At 41.7% G+C, this 19,142-nt stretch overlaps 3 protein-coding genes across 5 annotated transcripts; 1 reads left to right on the forward strand and 2 right to left on the reverse strand.

Annotated features, from left to right (window-relative positions):
* The first annotated feature begins 790 nt into the window (after positions 1 to 790).
* LOC104419549 (diacylglycerol O-acyltransferase 2D) lies at positions 791 to 3,956 on the forward strand. The gene is given in 9 exon segments (XM_039302576.1): positions 791 to 932; positions 1,242 to 1,404; positions 1,556 to 1,630; positions 1,749 to 1,834; positions 2,313 to 2,419; positions 2,511 to 2,666; positions 3,508 to 3,559; positions 3,562 to 3,593; positions 3,855 to 3,956. Coding segments are annotated over 9 exon segments (915 nt in total).
* A 1,621-nt stretch (positions 3,957 to 5,577) lies between these two features.
* LOC104419550 (protein PIN-LIKES 3) lies at positions 5,578 to 10,636 on the reverse strand. The gene is made up of 10 exons (XM_010031243.3): positions 10,437 to 10,636; positions 9,903 to 9,982; positions 9,691 to 9,815; positions 8,873 to 8,994; positions 8,495 to 8,722; positions 7,867 to 7,959; positions 7,190 to 7,290; positions 6,406 to 6,458; positions 6,123 to 6,308; positions 5,578 to 5,702 (listed from the first exon to the last, which is right to left on the reverse strand). The coding sequence occupies exons 1-10, from the start codon at positions 10,569 to 10,571 to the stop codon at positions 5,578 to 5,580; spliced, it is 1,248 nt and encodes a 415-aa protein (XP_010029545.2). The 5' UTR covers positions 10,572 to 10,636.
* A 2,217-nt stretch (positions 10,637 to 12,853) lies between these two features.
* Positions 12,854 to 17,281, reverse strand: LOC104419551 (protein PIN-LIKES 3). Of its 3 annotated transcripts, XM_039301474.1 has the most exons (13): positions 16,927 to 17,281; positions 16,743 to 16,813; positions 16,454 to 16,623; positions 15,746 to 15,891; positions 15,434 to 15,513; positions 15,218 to 15,342; positions 14,832 to 14,953; positions 14,485 to 14,703; positions 14,255 to 14,347; positions 14,012 to 14,112; positions 13,705 to 13,757; positions 13,381 to 13,566; positions 12,854 to 13,304 (listed from the first exon to the last, which is right to left on the reverse strand). In XM_039301474.1, exons 4-13 carry the CDS (start codon positions 15,878 to 15,880, stop codon positions 13,180 to 13,182), a joined length of 1,239 nt encoding a protein of 412 aa, XP_039157408.1. In that variant the 5' UTR covers positions 15,881 to 15,891; positions 16,454 to 16,623; positions 16,743 to 16,813; positions 16,927 to 17,281; the 3' UTR covers positions 12,854 to 13,179. The 3 variants fall into 3 exon arrangements, with proteins under 3 accessions (XP_039157408.1, XP_039157410.1, XP_039157409.1); XM_039301476.1 differs by lacking the exon at positions 16,743 to 16,813; XM_039301475.1 differs by having other exon boundaries at positions 16,746 to 17,281.
* Positions 17,282 to 19,142: the final 1,861 nt, after the last annotated feature.

A 19,142-nucleotide genomic window follows, 5' to 3' on the forward strand; every position in this document is an offset into this window, starting at 1 on the left:
CACGATTTTAAAGGAGACATCGAGATTGTCTAGATAGTTATGTAATGTATTAAATTACTGGAAGCCTTGCACGTAAATAACAAACATGTTATCTTTCAATTTCTATAGTTCAATTTTTATTTTGGCATTGCATCTTTCAGCTACATCATCAATTAGATTCCAACATAGGCATGACTTTAAAAGAGAAATCACCAGATAAGATCGTGACATCATGAGGATATCACATTGAGATTCACTAAGATATTTGAACATGGCTAAAATTGCATAAGGATTGCTCTGGAGCAGTTATGTGATAGGCACCATAAATACTAGTGTTCAATTATTGGAAGCCTTGTACACAAAAAAATCAAACATGTTATATTTCAATTATCTTTCAAATTCTATACTATAGTTATAGTTTTATTCCAACATTGCATCTCTCAACTGTATCATCAATCAATTTCCAGCAAAGTTTTTGGACATTCAATTCTGTTTAAAGTAAAGTCGTCAATTCCCTTGTCTACCTATAATATTTCACATTCACAATCGCAACAAAAATGTGCCCTCTAATAAAACTTTCAGGTATTTCGTCACAGAGTCAAATTACATTCACAATCACAACAAAAATGTGCCCTCTAATAAAACTTTCAAGGAAAGGTATTTTGTCACGGAGTCAAATTCCAATAGTGGGTCCATATAGATTTTGCATGGATTCCGTTATATCATTCATCAAATTCAATCTAGTACCCACGTTAGTTTGCTTTATCCTTTGTTTGTGGGACTGTGACCTATATATAGTCGGTTCGATGCGATGATTTTTCTGGATCAGCGGAAGAGGGGGGATCGAGTTCTTGTCCTCTCGTCAGTGAATAATAAAGATGCCAAACGAAATGGAATCTCTAATGTCCAAAAGAAGGAGCCAAGCTTCCTCGACCGAATGTCGTGGCCACTTGGTACTCCGACGTGAACAGCGACAACGGACTACAGAGGAAAAATAATCGGAGCTCATCTTTTTCTCCTCTGTTAAGTCTGGTCTCTTCTTGACGTTACCTGCTTACTCGGTAATTACGCGACCGTGCATGGAGGGTGGAGGACCGTGTTTCGCCAGGACATCCCTGAGACGCCGTCTATATAACCTCTCCAGATGAATCAACCCCAGCGACACCGCCTCTCAAGTATTCATCATAATACACGAAACCACGCTAGGAAGCCAATCTCTTGAGCGAGAATCATAGTTCTGTGGTCTGCTAATCTTTTTGCAGTGATGATGGGTGACGAGAGCGAGATGAATCCTCAACAGCAGACCGAGAAATTTCGAGTCTTTAACGGGAGAGAGCAGTTCCCATCGTCGAACGCGTTGCACATGGTCACGGCGATGCTGATATGGCTCGGCGCAATTCATTTCGACGCCATACTCGTCCTCTTGTCTCTCCTCTTCTTCCTCTCTCCAAAGCCCTCCTGTTAGTTCTCTCTGTCTCTCCGCCTCCTCTTCTTCTTCTACTTCTTCTTTTTGGGGTTTAAATATATTCGCTTTTTGTTCGTGGTTTCGCTTCTTGCTGGTTCTTTGATGGACCAGAGTTGTTGGCTCGCTTGTGGCTTGTGTGGTGATTCCCATAGATGATCAATGCAAAGTTGGGCGAAAGTTGTCGAGGTGGGTTTCTCAGTCGGTCGCTCTGTTTGATATCTTTGTAATGATGCGGTGTTGTTGACTTATCGCTATTACTAGTTTCGTGGCTTTGAAGGTGGGTTTGGAATTTTGCTTTCTGCAGGTACATATGTAAGCATGCTTGCCCTTATTTTCCACTGACTCTGCACGTGGAGGATATGACAGCCTTTGATCCGAATCAGGCTTATGGTCAGTTCCATTACGTTCCTCAATATTGTAGTTAGCTTGTTCTTTGGAAACTGAAAATCAGTTGGCCTTTTGTGTTTCTTAAACTCTGTTAGAAGAGAATTAGCTACTGCCTAGGGAGATGTCAGCTGACTGATGAAGAGTCTGCTGGATTATACCAGTGCACTTTCTCTTAGTTATATTGAGCATGAGGTCTTGCGTTTCGCTCTATCGTAACATATGTGCACTCCTACGTTCCGTGTGCGCAATCCAGAGCTTTCAAAGACTCATTGGCTTTGTGGGTTGATGTTTTGCATTACTTCTTGAAAATGGTAGGGCTCTGTTCTCGACTCCGCATAGTAGGCTGTTGATGTTCGATATTTCTTCCAGAGACCTTTCCGACTAAACCAGCCTGATGACCTTCTAAATCTGACCTTCTAAATCTCTTTCTCCTAGTTTTTCCAATGGGGCGACTGAAATTGCAGTGCTTTTATCTTTGCAGTATTCGGCTATGAACCACATTCGGTTCTGCTAATTGGTGTCATTGTTCTGACTGACTTCACCGGGTTCATGCCTCTCCCCAAGATTAAAGTCCTCGCAAGTACTGCGGTAAATATCTGATCCTTGGTCATATGCACTCTATGTTCTTACGAAACCTTTTACTGCTCCCCTCAATACCTGCTGCTTAATTACTTATTAGGTCTTCTACACACCGATTCTGAGGCACATCTGGACATGGTTGGGTGTCACACCAGCAACAAGGAAAAATTTCAGTTCCCTTTCGGAAGCCGGTTATAGCTGTATCATTGTGCCCGGTGGCGTTCAAGAGACGTTTCTTATGGAGCATGACTTCGAGGTTCAAGTCCTCTCAACTCTATCTTTCAGTTTCAATTGTTATCTCATTAATTTGGATTGCTACTTGCTTAGAAATCTCTTGCCTGCAATTTGCATGCATAATTTGGGTTTCAGTCTTCAAAATAGCTTTTCCTTTTTTAGCTATGCAGTTTCTCATACCAAAGTTGGCATGATTCTGCAAGTTTCATGTTGCTAAGCGCCTCGCGTCCTGGCTCATGGAGTAATAGCTGATAGCAGCAATTTCCATGTCCCAATAGGACTAACGTGGATCATACCCCGTAAAAGATTCTCTTTCACCTCTGTCATAGCATTGTGTTCATGCTATTCCTGGGAAGGGGGGACAGAAAAAATTGAACACAACCTTGAGAGAGAGAGAGAGAGAGAGAGAGGAGAGAGAGAGGGACGGAGGGAGGGACGGAGGGAGGGAGAATTGCTATGAAAAATTGCTGGAGTTGAGTTGTCATATTTAGAGAAGTTTTGTTGCTCTGCCATAGAATATTCATTGCTGCGCTGCACCAACGTACAAATATGTCCTCGAAATAAACACTTTGAAATTTACCGCCTTTTGTCATTGATATCAAACGTTTAGGAAGGAGATAATTGCATGGCAGGACATTCGAGGAACCCCGCACTACCTCTAGTTCTAGGATTATGTACCGTCTGACTAGATATATGCTGCCAAACGAGTGAACAATTTACGCAATCAGCAAAATTTGAGACAGCGAATTATAAGAAGCGCATGCATCGACCCGCTAGTGCACCAGTATGGAAGGATGATTGACGGTTCAGCTTTTGATGCGACTTAGTGGACTCAAACTAACATTGCCTCGCACTGTTTGAAGATTGCATTCCTCAAAGCTAGAAAAGGATTCGTTCGCATAGCAATGGAGACGAGCCGCCTCTAGTTCCAGTGATCTGCTTTGGTCAAGTACTGTTATTTTTACCTTCTCCTTTTACGTTTTCCCGTTCTCTTTTTCCATGTTTGGCATCTTGGAATTCCATCGTGCTTTCGTTAGTTTTCTGTATCCATTTGTTTGGATGATTTCATGCTTATGTGCTCCCAATCCTTGTTCAAGCATGCACAACAACTGGTGATTACACGTTGTGCATTCTGTTTCAATTTGTTGGGAGCTTCTTTCCTCTGTCTTCGTTTCCAGTTCTCTTTCTGAATCGTTCGGCATACATGCAGTCGCACGTCTATAAGTGGTGGAAGCCCAGTGGGAGGATTTTCTTGCGGATCTCCAGGGCTATCAAGTTCGCCCCGATTTTATTTTGGGGAATCCTTGGGTAAGTTTTATCGGAAACGGATGTGCCCTCAGTTGGCCTCTCTGTCTTTGACATTATTCTCTACTCCCACACAGGACTCCTTTACCCTTCCAGCGGCCAATGCACGTAGCGATCGGGAAACCGATTGAGTTCAAGAGAAATCCGAACCCCACCGTCGAAGAGGTATGACTAGTAATCGCACTTCGCTTCGTGATCATGTAATGTTCAGTCTGTTCATTAGGAAGGCAGACCAGAGCATTTTCAAAACCAGAGGAAGGATAGAATTTGAGACCACTTTGTGCAAGATTGGCTACTGTTTTGCCCATACCAGGACAAGTAGACTAGTCCCGGTTTCACTACGTTTTCTTGAAGGCCGGCTTCTCTCCATTACACCTCACCAGAGTCGTCACGGATTTTGAAGGAGCCGCCATATATAATGTCGGATGATCTCACTCAATTTCAGGTAAACGAAGTTCATGGTCGGTTCGTCGAAGCAATGAGAGATCTCTTCGAGCGGCACAAAGCGCGACTTGGGTATCCCGATCTCCAGCTGAAACTTATTTGAGCTGATCCAGACCGGCATTGCACTTCGCATTCATGCTTTATCAAGTCATCGTAGCAAGTCAGAAAGGTTTCCGACTTTTCCGCATTGAATATTTACTAAAGTCAATAAGAATAAGATCCTTCAAAGCCCCGCTTGAAGGATGCTTGGTGTATGCTCATTATAGCAATATAAGATAAAACTGCACTATTGGAAGACGCAAAGGCAGTCCCTCTCTTTCTTCTCATGAATTCATCTCTTGACAATGGTTTTTAAGTTGGTAAAATTAAAACTTTCAAATAACCAAATGAGAGAAAGCCGATGAGTCATGTAAATAAAAGTTTGTAAATTCCTACTAGTGTGAATAAATTCAAAGCGTTTGTAAGAACATAAGAAGTTGGTGAATGATGATGAAAGTTGATAAATCAAAACAATCAAATCAATGTAGCTCAAACGAAAATTTGTATTCTAAAAGCAATTGATAAAGTAATCTAAAATAATTAGTAATGCGTTCACATAAAATATTGATAAATTTATATAAAATTTGATAAATTAAATTTGAAATATAAAAGATAAATTTAAGAAAATAAAGTTTTAAGAAAATAAGTTTTGTAATTGACAGTGAGTAATCAAAAAGTTACCAAAAATCCAAATAACGGGTAAAATTTTTTATTAATAACATTTTTGACATTTATCAATTCTTTCAAAATTCTATCAATGTAAAAAGAAAAGAAAATTCTTCTTTTCAGACGGAACAGCAGAATCCGCAGCTAACGCTCAAAACGTGATGGCCCGACGTTCCGTCGAGAGAAGTTCACAGTCAGGGCAGTACACTCAAACCGAAAATGGTGCTTTCTACTTCTTGGAAATTATTCATCTTCGTTCTATCCTAAAACCATGCCAAAACTGAGGAACTCTACGATCTCGGACGAGAATACTTACTCTGTGTCCGGATGAGAATTGAGGGTCTTCGGGTTACCGCAGGAGAAATCTTGGTATGAATCTTGATCTTGTGTAAGGTGATGTTTCTTCTTATCATTGTTCTCTTACTTGCCAAGCATCATTGTACATGACAAAAAATATCGGCCGAACAAAAGAACTATTCTTATGACACAAGCCACATAAAGAGTGCTGACCAAAGTGTTAATGAAACTGCTGCTACAACGTAAGTCCACAGCATTATGACAGAACATTCCGCCTCAACAGCTCCGAATAATTGGGTTATTGTTCCTGGCGATCGAGAATAATGAGTCTGTTTAGATGAGATGGTTTTAACTAATTCTATGGTACAAAAAATCAAGATTGGCGCTGAAATTGAAGGTGCATAACCAAAAAATGATCACTACTTAGGAAGGAAATCGTCCACATAGCGGACGGAGCATTGTTTTCCTCTGTCTCATTCCTCTCTTCCTCATACTTTCTCCCAGTTTGCTCACAGAAGCAAGAGCATTGTTTGATAAGGATAAAGGCATGTTTTCTTGTTCTACCGACACTGTCATACTTATATGTGAAACTTAAAAAATCGTCATTAAAACAACCTTAAAAGAATTGGCAATTTGCTTACTATTTCCTTCTACAAGGTGTTCGCCGCAAGTTTGAGAAACAAAAGGATGATGAGGTCAATGTTAAACGGTGAATTGTCATCCTTACCTATATTCATGGCTGGAGGCAGCGCAAACTGAAGTAGAAGAACGAACTGATACAAGGGATCTGATTGCACCAAACCCAAATAAACTGCCCCTCGAACAATCATCATGCCCAGCAATGGCAAGGCAATGTACCGAACTGCTAAGATCCCAATGATGACTGGCGGATGTATACTTGATCCTTTGAGACCTAGACCCCAAATATATACCGCTTTAACTTCCAAATACGAAAAAAGAGAACCAGATAGTAGAGAAGTGACAACAATTTGGATAATAGAAGCGTCTACCTCTGAGAAGATTAGCTCCCAGTATTAATGTGACACTTGGAATGGCTGCATTACTGGAGGCAAACAAGGACTACATATGAGAAAACCACCCGTGGAGATAAATGTATTTGCTAGAATTCGATAGCTGAAGGGATGCAAATCCCTTGGTTTTTCCCTGAACAGGAGGGCTGAGCAATCAAGGTAATTTGAGACTCCAGTCTGTATTATCATATCCTGCACCTGCTGCGAACTTTTGAATGATCGATCACAGTGTTTTCTTCAAAGAATGGTAAGTCAATACAGGACTGCGAATATGCTTATTCAGTCAAACATCTCGACCAATTCTATCACAATGGTTCACACTGGTCTGACACCATTACAGACAAACAGAGAAGCAAAGTTTGTTAACAGTTTTAAGGTAGTGGCAGGTTATTTTATCCTTGTCAAAATGAGAACACAAAGCAACTTTGGCTTAGAAATAACATTTCTTCAATTTACCACAGTAAAGCAAGTCAATAATACAAAAAAGAAATTGGGATTCCTGGGTGTCAGACCCGTGGATTGACGTACTGAAAAGTCAGCATACATGCAAAACAGATGCAAGGAGCCATTAAGCAATTCTGTGTAAGCATTTGATCACTTAAGGCACACTAATAAAAATTTCCAGATCATTAATTTTTATTCGTTGCTAATTTCATGTCTTCCTATATAGCAATTCCTAATATTCAAATAGATGACATCAGACTGAGCATACACCACCAAAAGCATTGGAAACATCCATCAAGAGAGGATACATAGTACATACCCCAAGAGAGATGCCGAATCCAGAACCACATGAAGAGGAGCACTATCACCTACAGTTGCTTTTCGGAGTGGAGGCGTAGTGCCAACTATGAAACCTATAATCTGCAAAGAGGTCTCTAGTGTTAAATCGGAAGTAAAGTAAATGTTCTCTTGGAAAATGGGGAAGGAAAACAACAGTATCAAAATATAGCTCCATTAATTGAGAATGCATAACGTCATTCAGTTTCTTATGTGAAAAATCACATCTGAAATAAAAACCTTGTTAGTCAACACCATAGGCACGTCATGAGCTTTTTTTTCTCCCTCTTGCCACCATACTTCTCTCACATTAAGACCCTCTATTATGAGCTGCGTGAGAAAATAAAGTTTCAATCGCTATATCATCCTAAGATGGTTATAGAACACAAGATGTTTCACCAAGTCCAAAACTATTGGTTATTTCTCTAGAAGATCAAATCGATTATCGATTGTTGGGAGCAATGGGAGGTAATACCATTTAATGGATATTCATTGCCCAGTAATAGCGAGAAACTTCTAGCAAGATCTCCACAAGGTTGTCTGAAATTTAATTAAGTGACCCTGACTTGCATTTGGTCTTTGATTTATGTAATTATATCCCTCTCATCATCTACTATCTACGAAGCATGGATATTTCAACAATACAGACAAATAGCATACCGCTCCAATAGTTGAAGGTGCAAATAGCGTTCTTGGGTTGATGTTTGTCCATACCATTCTCAGAAATATCATTATCTTGGCTGGAACAAGAACCTGATTATGAACCCTAAAAGAGTCAGAGCTTTGCCACCATCTACTGTACTGCCATGAGAAATTGGAAGAAATAGAAAGCAGCAGTTGAACAGCTATGAACTTCTTCAAAACACAGTCCAGTAGGCAGCATTACTCAAAGGAAAAAACAACCATAAGTGCAGGTTTCATTAGTTGCAACTAGTGCTGCTTAACCGTTCTTCTAGCTAAAGGAGTGTCTAAACATCAAATTTCTCTGAAAACAAGTGCTTGCAGGTACAAACAACAAATGATTTTCACTTTACATTGTCTTGTGAAACGTAGTCAAAATGCCAGCCTGGAAGACATGCTGGAGGATTATGCCATAACATTTTCATTGTAACCGTCCTCTATTACAATACCAAAACTTAGCCACTAGCAGTTAACTATGGCCTAATAACCAAAGAGGCTCAACTATCTTGTGTGCTAAGATAGAATCTCAACTGAGGATTTCTAGTCTTTTTCAGACATAGGCAACTTAACAATTGCAGAAAGGCAGCAAATCAGAAGGTGAAGGAACCTTTTGTGTTCCCTCATACGTTGAGACATCAACTTCAACATGATCCTCGACAGACGAGAACTGTTGTAGAGGAAGAAGTTCCAACTTTTGAATTTCTGATGGGTTTCTGTTTTCTCCAACAGAGTGAACACAGGGCATGGAAACATCAGGTTCAGATCCCTGACTGTTCCTACTTGAAGATATGCGCATTATGTTGTATACATATGACCACAAGTAAATGGCACCAATCTGAAATTACAATTTGAAGTAGTTTCTGATGAGAAAGAATTTACAGTGCCTTATGCTAGTTCATATAATATAGTGAAACTAACGAACTATAACCCTCTTATTATTGTTACGACTAGTAATATTGATTAGAACAAAATTAATCAGTCATACTGCCAATGATAGAGAAGCAAAGGTCATTCCATGTGTATTACAGCTTTCAGGATCACCAAATGGACTGCCTTTTTCTCTGCAAACTGCTGGTATGATAATCAGCAGCATATTCCCCTGATTGCCTGTTCAGAGCATGCTATAAGTTTAATGAGAGTCCCATTGGAATTAATTACTAGAGAATGGAACATTTATAAAGCAGTATATACGCTGTACCAATATCATGGCATTACAGGAAAAAGAAAGTTCAAAACAAGGGTAACCACTTTTATTTTCTTTATCCTCTTTCACTAAAAGTTTCAGATAAACTGATATGGATAATTATTATTTCTATGAGCAAAACCTATGACTGTTAAAACATTAATTACCATTTGCACAACTAGACTTTTCTACTTACATATTAAGCATTTTTAAACTGGATTTCACCCTTCACAGATGATTTTTTTAATTTTTAAACTAAATAATCTAAATTTGGTCTGAACATTTCAAACTGAAATAAACCAAAATATGTAGTTTCATTCACTTTTCTTCAGCTTTGTTTGGTTTCTGTCTGAATTTTTCAGAAATGACATTTTATTTTCTTTTCAAATCGCTCTTTTACAGACAAACTAAGCAATGGACAATGCTGAAGCAAGAGGTTGGCGTCCGTTAGTTGGCGAATACTTTCCAATTTCATGGTCGGTGCTATTTCACAAGTTGTGCACCAATTGTTATGATAATGTATTATGAATTTTCTTTGTTGTGCTGGCCCAAAGAAAAGATCATTGGCCCAAACAAAAGATCATTCTGATGTAAAAGTCATATATCTGACAAAAGCTTACCTGCTGCACAGCATCCCAAGACAAGGCCTCGCAGATGATCAGGAGCCCTACTGAATCTTATGAGCAACCATCCAAGTGCTGAGCCAACAATGAACGTAAGGAGAATGTTGCATGGCATGAACCACCTACATGGAATTGCAGACAATTACTCCTGGAAAACCATTAATCAAAACTTGTATTTGGAAAAAAGACACTGGTAGTGTGCAACTTACAATGAAGCCATGCTCTTGTATGTTATAGATTTGGCCAGGCAGCTGAACACAAGTGCGGGACTGAAGACAAAGAACACAATCTGTAAGACAAAAACAGCATTTGAGTTAAGGAATTTACTTGCTGAGTCCAAAGGAATGGCGGCAACAATTGTTCGGAATTCTGTACATAAGATTTGGAATGACATTTCAATGGTTAAATCATGTCAAAAGGCTCACTCTACCTTTTGTACTAGACATGACTTGTAATTTTACGAGAACATATCTCTATATGAAAACTAACAGTATCAAGCATCTAATGTTATCCTTACATCAACAACTCAGACAGATGCGAAATAAAGGAAACACTACAAAGGAGCATCAATCACATGAATCTTGTCGTTAACTTGATTTCTGGAACTACACTCTCCAGGTACCATCCTTTCTGTAATCGCAATGATCATAAAAATTGCTGCAGTCAATTAAGTAATTACTCTGGACATGCCATCAACAGTACCAAAGTATAGTCGGCTTAAGGTTGGAAAATCCGGAACTTACATTATTCAAATACTTCCGCGCTTCTTCCCCCAGTATGTCTACTCGCGCGATTGCCAGGAGAGAACCGAGAGCAGTAATCAGAAGCACCTTCAAAACCGGCATTAGTGCAACAACGAAAAGATCCAGCAGCGCCATGAAGGCCTTTTCCAGGTCTCAACCTCCTCCCGTGCTCCCTTAGGAAAGAAAACGCATTATCAAGTCTTGGGCAGTTCTGTTCTTCTGCGGATAAATCAACAGAAGCTCGATCAGAAGCTCGTCATCAGTGGAGCGTTCAAGCAGGCATGGATCCCAGGGCAAAAGCACAGAACTTTGACCCGAGTGCAATCGAAAACTGGTAAAATGACACTAAGATTCCACTCTAGCAGTTAAACAATATCATGATCTCGTAATTTTAGATCGAACAACTCGATGCGAATTCACTCGGGGCACCGATTTCAACTGCACCCGCACTTTCGAGCGGATGCAACAGAGACATGGAATGCATTGCGAGAAAGAACATAGCGGCGACACGAAACGGCACCATCGAGCGCACGAGCATGCAGACGATCCGATGTTTAGAACTGCAAGTTGCCAAGCGAAAGGATAAAGCAAACGACAGCGAATGACTCGACGCGATGGTCGCAGGTTGAAACGGAAGGGCGACAACTACCGCGGCAGAGACGCGCGCCGTCCGGGAAGCGAGCTCCGACGGAGTCCCGAACGAAGCGGAAGCGCCGAAATGAGGCCGGCCAAGAAGGAGAAGGAGAAGGAGAAGGAGAAGGAGAAGAGGTGATCGGCGGGGAGGAAGAAGATGAGCGGAACGAGGGACGCATGGGCGGGGTGGCTGAGAAGCACGTTGGCACTTGGCGCCACCGCGTAACGGAAATTTCTGCAAAGCCAAAAAGCAAGGCTGACGAGCGGGTCGGTCCGGGTCGGGTCGGGGTGCGATTCCTGGGCCGGACTTGGCTGGGTTGGATCAAGTCCTTTTCTGACAAGATCCGAAGTTAGTAATAAAATAATTTCTCGCCAGGAAAAATTATTATTATTATATCTTGATACTTTTCAAATAGTGATTACTAATGAAAATTTAGGGATTATTATAAATGATATGCACCTCGCTCGCCACCAATGAGTAGATAAGAAGAGCGACCATGGAAATATTTGTCTCCAAGACCACGAAATTTTTTTTGGTTGAAGTTGAATTGAGTGAAAATATATCGATATTTCTGTCACTTAAAAATTTCAATTAAACACTTAAATTAAGATTTTCCTTTCTCTCTCCCTCCGTCAAGTAGCACACTATGATAATATTATAGATATTATAAATTATTTGGCATCAACAACAAATCTTATGAGGGCTAGCCATCATAGGAATGGGTGTGCAACAGAAACTGCTCAAACTAGGAACTGTCGGACTAGACCGAACCAATCGATTCTTAGCGGTTCTCAAAGAGGGCTGTCCAGTTCCCTATTCTCATTATTGGAATCGGTGGCTAGTCAATTCAGTTCCGATTTCAATGTGGAAACAAACTGACTAATATTGAAAAAAGAGTAAAAACCATTTGCCCTTTTTACTTTTTAGGTTTTGCTTTCCCCGTTTGTTTTACCTTCCCTTTTTAGTTTTCACTTTATGCTTTACCTTCCCTTTTTAGTTTTTAGTTTATGATTTACCTTCCTTTTTTGATGAACACAAGTTGAGAAGAAGTGAAGAACCCGCTGAAAAGCTAAAGGGATCTCAGTTGTCCCACATCACTTGGGAGAAGCCCTCTGGCTTGCTTTTATAACCCCTGCAGCCCCCCTCACCTCTCAAGACGTCTTTTGAGACTGAGACCCCTAGATTGGCATCAGAACCTGCCTTGTCTTTTGAGGCAAGACTGAGACTATATGTTGGGCATTAAGAGAGTTTTTTCACATTTTTTTTTTTTGTCCTCAAAACAACAAATTACCGATTCCACCAGACCGAACTAGTCAATCGATCTAATTCCCGATTCCAAGACCGATCGGACCAATTCTTGATCTTAGAATTTGGGAACCGGATCGAGAACCAATCAGTCTTAATCACAGGTAGTTACCTCTTACCATCTCACCTAATTATCTGGCATTTGGAGCAATCTCTTGTGATTATCTATCCATCTCTCTCGAGCTAGAGGGAACCCACAAATTGTAATGATCGTCTTATAGGCCAAGCTTATGCATCGACTGCTATTTGATGTCTCCCTTTTACTAAGAAACTTAAGAAGGTCTAAGTTTGAACATTGACCTCCTAAAGTGAGGTGTTCGACTTCATCGTCCAAACTTGAATCACATTCATATTTTTCCCTCCAATTAGCTTATTTTAAAATCCATCCTTTTCTTTATGTATATAATCACTTATCAAATAAAATTAATTCTTTATTTTGATCGGGCATCATATTTGAAATATCAAGAGAAAGAGTACATAGCTCATAAATCAAATATTAGATTTTAAAGAAAAATTCACATGATTCCCAAGAATTGAACCATACAAAATATCACCATCAACTAATCTTTCACACCGATAAGAATGCTCGTGAACCTGTGAGCCCCCCATAATATGTGATTAAGAAAAATAAAATTGAAAAAACCAAAAACAAAAAGTAATTTAAATCAAACCCAAAATTCGGCAAGCCACTCTCATGAAAAATAAAATGATCGGTAAGCCAAGAAAAAAATTCGAAATGGGGTCGAAATAGATATTTAAAAAAAAAAAATTGCTTGCCAAAAAAACAAAGAAGAAAAGAAAATATCAGGCCACGAGCCACATGAAAAAGGTTGACCAAAGAGTCAACGACAAAGCTGCCACGGCGTAAGTCCACAGCATCACCACCGAGCACTCGCCCTCGCCGGCCCCGAACAGCTGCGTGATCGTGCCTGCGACATACAGAAAGAGAACGTTGAAAACAGAGAGGCTCGGAAAACTGGATCGGTCGAAAGTCCAGATGCATACCGACGCTCATCGCCGGCGGCAGAGCGAACTGAAGCATGAGGACGAACTGGAACAGCGGATCCGACCCCACCAGCCCGAAATGGGCCGCGGCCTTGACGACCCCGACGCCGATGATCGGCATGGCGATGTACTTCACGAGGATGACCCCTATAATCACCACGATGTTGACTTCCGATCTTTGCAGCCCTGAACGAGGTGGGGAAAATGTCGAATAATGAACTGTTAGGAGGAGGAGAATTGGCAGTAAGGCCTTCTTCATGCGTGTTTAGATGTGGCGATGAGGATGATCGAGGCGTAAGTGACTTATCGCAGGGAATTAGTTACCTCGAAGGAGGTTTGCTCCGACTATGAGAGTCTGCGATGGGACTAAAGCTTCCCTGCGGATCGGACACGGAAACAAACGGAGAATGTCAAGATCGATGCACGAGTGTCCATGGCTACCTTTCGTTGTAGATAAGGCATCGTTTCAGTCACCATCAAGCTATGAGATACTTCACTTCAGCAAGCATTGTGACACAGAAGATACAGTAATTTGAAATCTGCGCTGATCGCATTGCCATGCATCATTGCTCGAAGTAGACAAGAGCTTTAGACATCAGAAGAAAGCCAGAAGCAGTAGTGAGTACTATACCCCAGTAAAAGTATGGAGCTCTCGATGAAGCGGAGAGGAGCATCGTCGCCGATGAGAATGTCACGGATTGGGGAGACTATCCCAATGATGAACCCGATGATCTACAGAAGAAAAGTAGATTATCAGATACAGCAATTTGATGCATCGATGCAGATAGATAGCCAACAATTAAGCAGATCACCGCTTCAACTCAAGAAAAGATGCAGATGGCCAGTAAGAGAGGATCCCGGATGCGGCGCTTACCGCTCCAATTGTTATTGGAGTTAGCAACATTTTCAGGTTGATTCCGCAGGTGAGCATCTTGGCCGTCTTCCTAATTCTTTGGAGAAAAGTCTCCTGCAAAACGGCAGATAGAACCCGTAAATTGCTATCCGGCAAACGTACTTTATCCAGATCAATGACTATCAAGAACTAAGCAAGCAGAGTTCTCAGAGGCAGAGCCCGTCGCATAAGGAGAATCGGAGGCTCTTTACCTTTCCCTCAGACTCCACGATAGAAGAATCGACCGGGGCTGAACTTTCTTCGAGGGTTATGGACTGAAGAAATGGTTCGGTAGTACTCTCTGCATGGGTTTCCGATGTCTGCTCGGGAGACTTTATTCTGCTCCCATTCTCGCCTAGCGTGCTCGGGGCTTTATTTGCGGATATGCGTATGATGACATAGACATAAGACCATATATAGATCGCTCCTATCTGCACCGGGAAAGAAGTTGCAGACCACTTAAGAAGACACTTTCAAAACGATGGAGCGAATTTTCACACAGATCATTTTGGAAGATACCAACTGGCATACACAACGATTCTCTTAGAGCAGAACATACCGACATGGAAAGCGAGGTGTAAGTGTCTCCATTGGTAGTGCACGTGGTCGAATCTCCAAAGGGACTATCCGACTCGTCGCAGATGGCTGGGATGATGATCAGAAGGAGATTCCCTAAATTTCCTGTGCAGAGACAATCAGATCATGCATCAGCCAGTGGTAGAGATGGAGGGATCAAGGGAGATTCTGCGAATGGTCTTCTGGGGAATGTGTCATTCACGATGCTTATGTTTGCTCATCCACTTGGTCACGTCTGGGACTACGACCGGAGGCAAACATAGTCCGCTTTGTTTCTGGAAAGTTTTGGTTGGTAATGTCTTCGGCTTTGGCGGGCATGGCCATGAAGTCCAAATCGACTCTTGAGAAGTATCTCAGAAAGGCGTGTACCTGCAGCACAGCAGCCCATGACGAGACCCCGTAGGTGTTGAGGAGTCCTAGCGATGATGTTCACCATCCAAGCGAGAAACGAGCCAATTATGAACGTGAGCAGGATGTTCACCGGCATGAACCACCTACGAAGTAGAACGAAAATAGCAGGGAAAGTGAGAACAAACTGCAGAAGTGACAGCGCCATGGAAAAGAATGATCCAGAAGTGAACTTACAGTTCCTCCAAGCTTTCCAGCGTAACCGTCTCCGCCAAGTAGCTACAGACGAGTGCAGGACCGAACACATAGAACACAAGCTGTCAAATGGAGATCGGCTATTGTTAGTCCTAACCAGAAAGCAAGCGAGCCAATACATCGAAAGCAATAGTCTGCTGGGATAAATCCAATGCAGGGAGAGGGAAAATAAAGAGCGTCGACAAAGATTCCGAGATTTTCTGGTCTCCTGAAAAAGTCTGGGGCTTGTAAATGGCTAAAATTTGACCCCGGTTGTATCAGGATTAGAAAGTGAAATGAGAAGAGACTACTTACTTCGTTAAGATAGCGCCGCGCATTCTGTCCCAGGAGATTTATGCGCTCCAACGCGAGCACTAGACCGATCCCCGTGATGATGAGCACCTTCAAAACGGGCATCAGCGCCACGACAAAGAGGTCCCAGAATGCCATAACGGAAATCTCTTCAGGAAAATAACAGAACAATTTAGAGACAGGATCGAGTTAGTTCAAGGATACAGGGAGCGAGTTCCTGGCTATAGAAGTTGCATAAGTTGCATCGTGGCGCGCATTTTTCATTCATTACCATATTCATAAACTGAAGAGATATTCACTACAGATGATGCAGTTATCTTAATCAGCAAGCAAAGACAATCATCTAAAGATGCGTATGCTCTGCACTGTGTTTGATTTTCGTGTATCTTAGGAGTGCCGTGTCGTTTCTGATTGTCCGAAGAACAGAGCAAAGAAGGAAAAAACGGATATAACTCGAAATCGTGTCGAAGAACGGACTGGAGCATGACCAGATGAAACCCGTTCCTCCCGAATCTACCGGAAACCGGGTTCGGTGCACCATACATGTTGAGCATATTTCTGAAACATTAGCTTCCTAACGCTGAAATCAATGGGGCCGAGAGCTTTCGAAACTACTCCAAGCAAAATCCTACTCTTCGGGCAACTCTACTCTTCTGAAGCTACAGTAACACGAGCAGCAAAACCCGAATGCATCGCTCTATCGTCCATTACCTATTAGAGACTCTCCACGGCAGCAACAGCACGTGATGCGCGCCCCCTCAACACCTGCGAAGATGCCGATCCGTCGCTCGCACGGTCACGAATACAACCCTACTGGAATACATATGCCCGCATCGACGGCGAACGACTGGACTGAAGACCACCTCGCACTTAGAGAAAACCTGTACGCCCCATCACAGAAACAGAGAAAGCACGCGGTCACACCTCGTCGTGAAGCGAAAAATGCAGAACTGCAAATCGAGGGAGCGAAACCCAGTTCGAAACCGGGAAGCGATCGCACCACAGTTCGCTTCTCGGATCCACGAAGACGGAGCCATTCGGCCTCTTGGCCAGCTGACTGTTCTGCAGCACCTGCCCAGCACTGGACCTTTTCAAGCTTTCTAGCAGCACGACATTCTCATTCTCTGCAGCATAACTATTAAAAAACTCAACTTTTCCCGCTTCTAAAACCGGAGTACTTTTACCTTCCCAATTCTCTGAGTCCCGCGCGAGTTCCCTTATTTTATTCACGTACGACTCGAGCTGGTTCAAGTCTGCCGAGGACAGAAACAACCGATGCGGCTCTGTCAGCGTCGCGGCAAAAGCGACCGCGCAATCCGTGCTCGGGACGCGAGCCGGGGACCGTTGAACGCCATCCTCAGAAGCACGAGGCCGACGCTCGAGTACTTGTGGGGCTGAAGTGGGCACTCACGGCGTAGAGCTAATGTTCGTCGCCATGATTCTCTTCTTCACCTACTCTTCTTCCTTTTACCTTCTTCGGTCTTCCTCGCCAACCATCCACTGCTGAACACTCGAAACAGCTGCGGTGCGGCCCCATGAAAGAACAGGCACAAAAGACGAACAAAGAAAAAGGAAAAATGTGTCGAATCGTTGTGTCGAATCGTTTGTCAACTTTAAGATTCGTGCCCCGACGAGTGCGACTCGTGAAAAAGCGGTATTTTTTAAAAATAAATTATAGACCATGCAACGAATAATTTCGTTTCACGCAACGCCTTGAAGGCTTTTTTTATCTGCCGAACTTGGGATAATTTGTATTCCCCGCAATCCTCATGCAGCATCGAAAATGTACACCTGCTTTCCGTGGCGAACGGATAATCACCGGGAGGTTCGAGTCCATCCATATATCCAATTGGAATCTGTACGAGAAACGAGACTCTTCTGGTGTGGGCATCTCGATGTTACCATCATCGGATGGAATGAGCGGATGCAAGGAGAGCATTTCAACACGGCACCAAATCTTGTCCCTCAATCGGTGATGGATTTGGATACGAAGCTGACAGCCTCCTCTATCTAAGCCGTAGCGGCGCGCCTGCTGTTCAACGTGGACATGGAAAAATTAAATGATGCCGATTGCCGTCGGGGGACGACAGAGATGGATTTGAAGGGATGAAAACGGTGAGTCGTTTGGTCGATGACGATGATGCCAGAGAAGGAGCGAAGGTCCAAATGTAATCGATGCTCACGTTTCACACCCTTATGTGGAGACCGTTTAAAAATCCACGCTTTTCTGGAGCGGTCCGTATTCAGGGGGAAAAAGAGAGAACGAAAAAAAACCACAATTGCTAGTTATGATACATTTTTCCTGAATTTATTTATTTTTTTGCAACGTCGTGAATTCCAAATAATGCTCAAATTTACCATAAACTTTTTCTTATAATATAAAAAAATCTCAAACTTGTACCTATATAATGTATTTACTCCCCATCAAGGTTCGATCAAAATAACTGAGATTTTTATTTCACTTGAAAGTCATGTGAACGTAAAGTGTCAACAGCATTTGCTTTCCACCATCAATTTAGAAGATTTTCAACTATTCTCATTAACATAACTTTGGTAAAGAATAAATATGCCACACATATATAAATTTAAGATTTTAGTAAATTTAAGATAAATGTGTCACATTACGCATAATTTGGGGTTTTTATGTATTGTTTGCCCTAAAAAAAAGGAAACTGGAATTGAATCTGAGAAATTAATAATTTTTTAGCGAGAAGTATCACATTTCTGCATATTTACATTTATATCTCGCTGGTTCAAGAAAGAGACCCATCTGGGCCATCTCCTATAAAAGACATCTTATTCATCCGTCTCTCGAGAATAAAGTACAACATATAAATGACTCGGGAGCTGTAAACTCGTTCCAATAATGGAAGCAAGCGATGTATGACAATGACGAAATGCGCACTGGGAATCTTATCTCAATCTGCCTTTCGAAATAATTCACTCGGATCTCCTCCCCCTCATCGATTTTGTCCAAATCCTAGATGTGTCCGCGAATGCCAAAAGTCAAATGCTTTTTATCAATCATGCTTGCTAGCAATTCCAAATTGGGCGCGGCAGGGAGCTAAGTAGCTATCTATTTGTACATCTTGGATCGTTTCAGGACGTGCACAATCACTAGTAAACCTACACATGTATATCTATTTGGACAATTTGGACCAGACAATCATTCTTTCACGTAAAGCAATATATAGGAGAATGTCAAATTTTATCATTTTGCTAGCTAGTTCGAAAGCGCAAGCGCTTGGGCCCCATGGACCAACACAATCATGGAATCAAAATCCCTATCTATTTCGTAGAAAATTGGTGATTTTGAAAGTATTTTCCTTCAAATGATCATTTGTGTTACTTACAGAAATGAATAAACGAATAATATTTCCATAGTCTATGAAAATATTTA

The sequence above is a fragment of the Eucalyptus grandis genome, chromosome 9 (genome assembly GCF_016545825.1).
Source record: "Eucalyptus grandis isolate ANBG69807.140 chromosome 9, ASM1654582v1, whole genome shotgun sequence".
Lineage (NCBI taxonomy): Eukaryota > Viridiplantae > Streptophyta > Magnoliopsida > Myrtales > Myrtaceae > Eucalyptus > Eucalyptus grandis.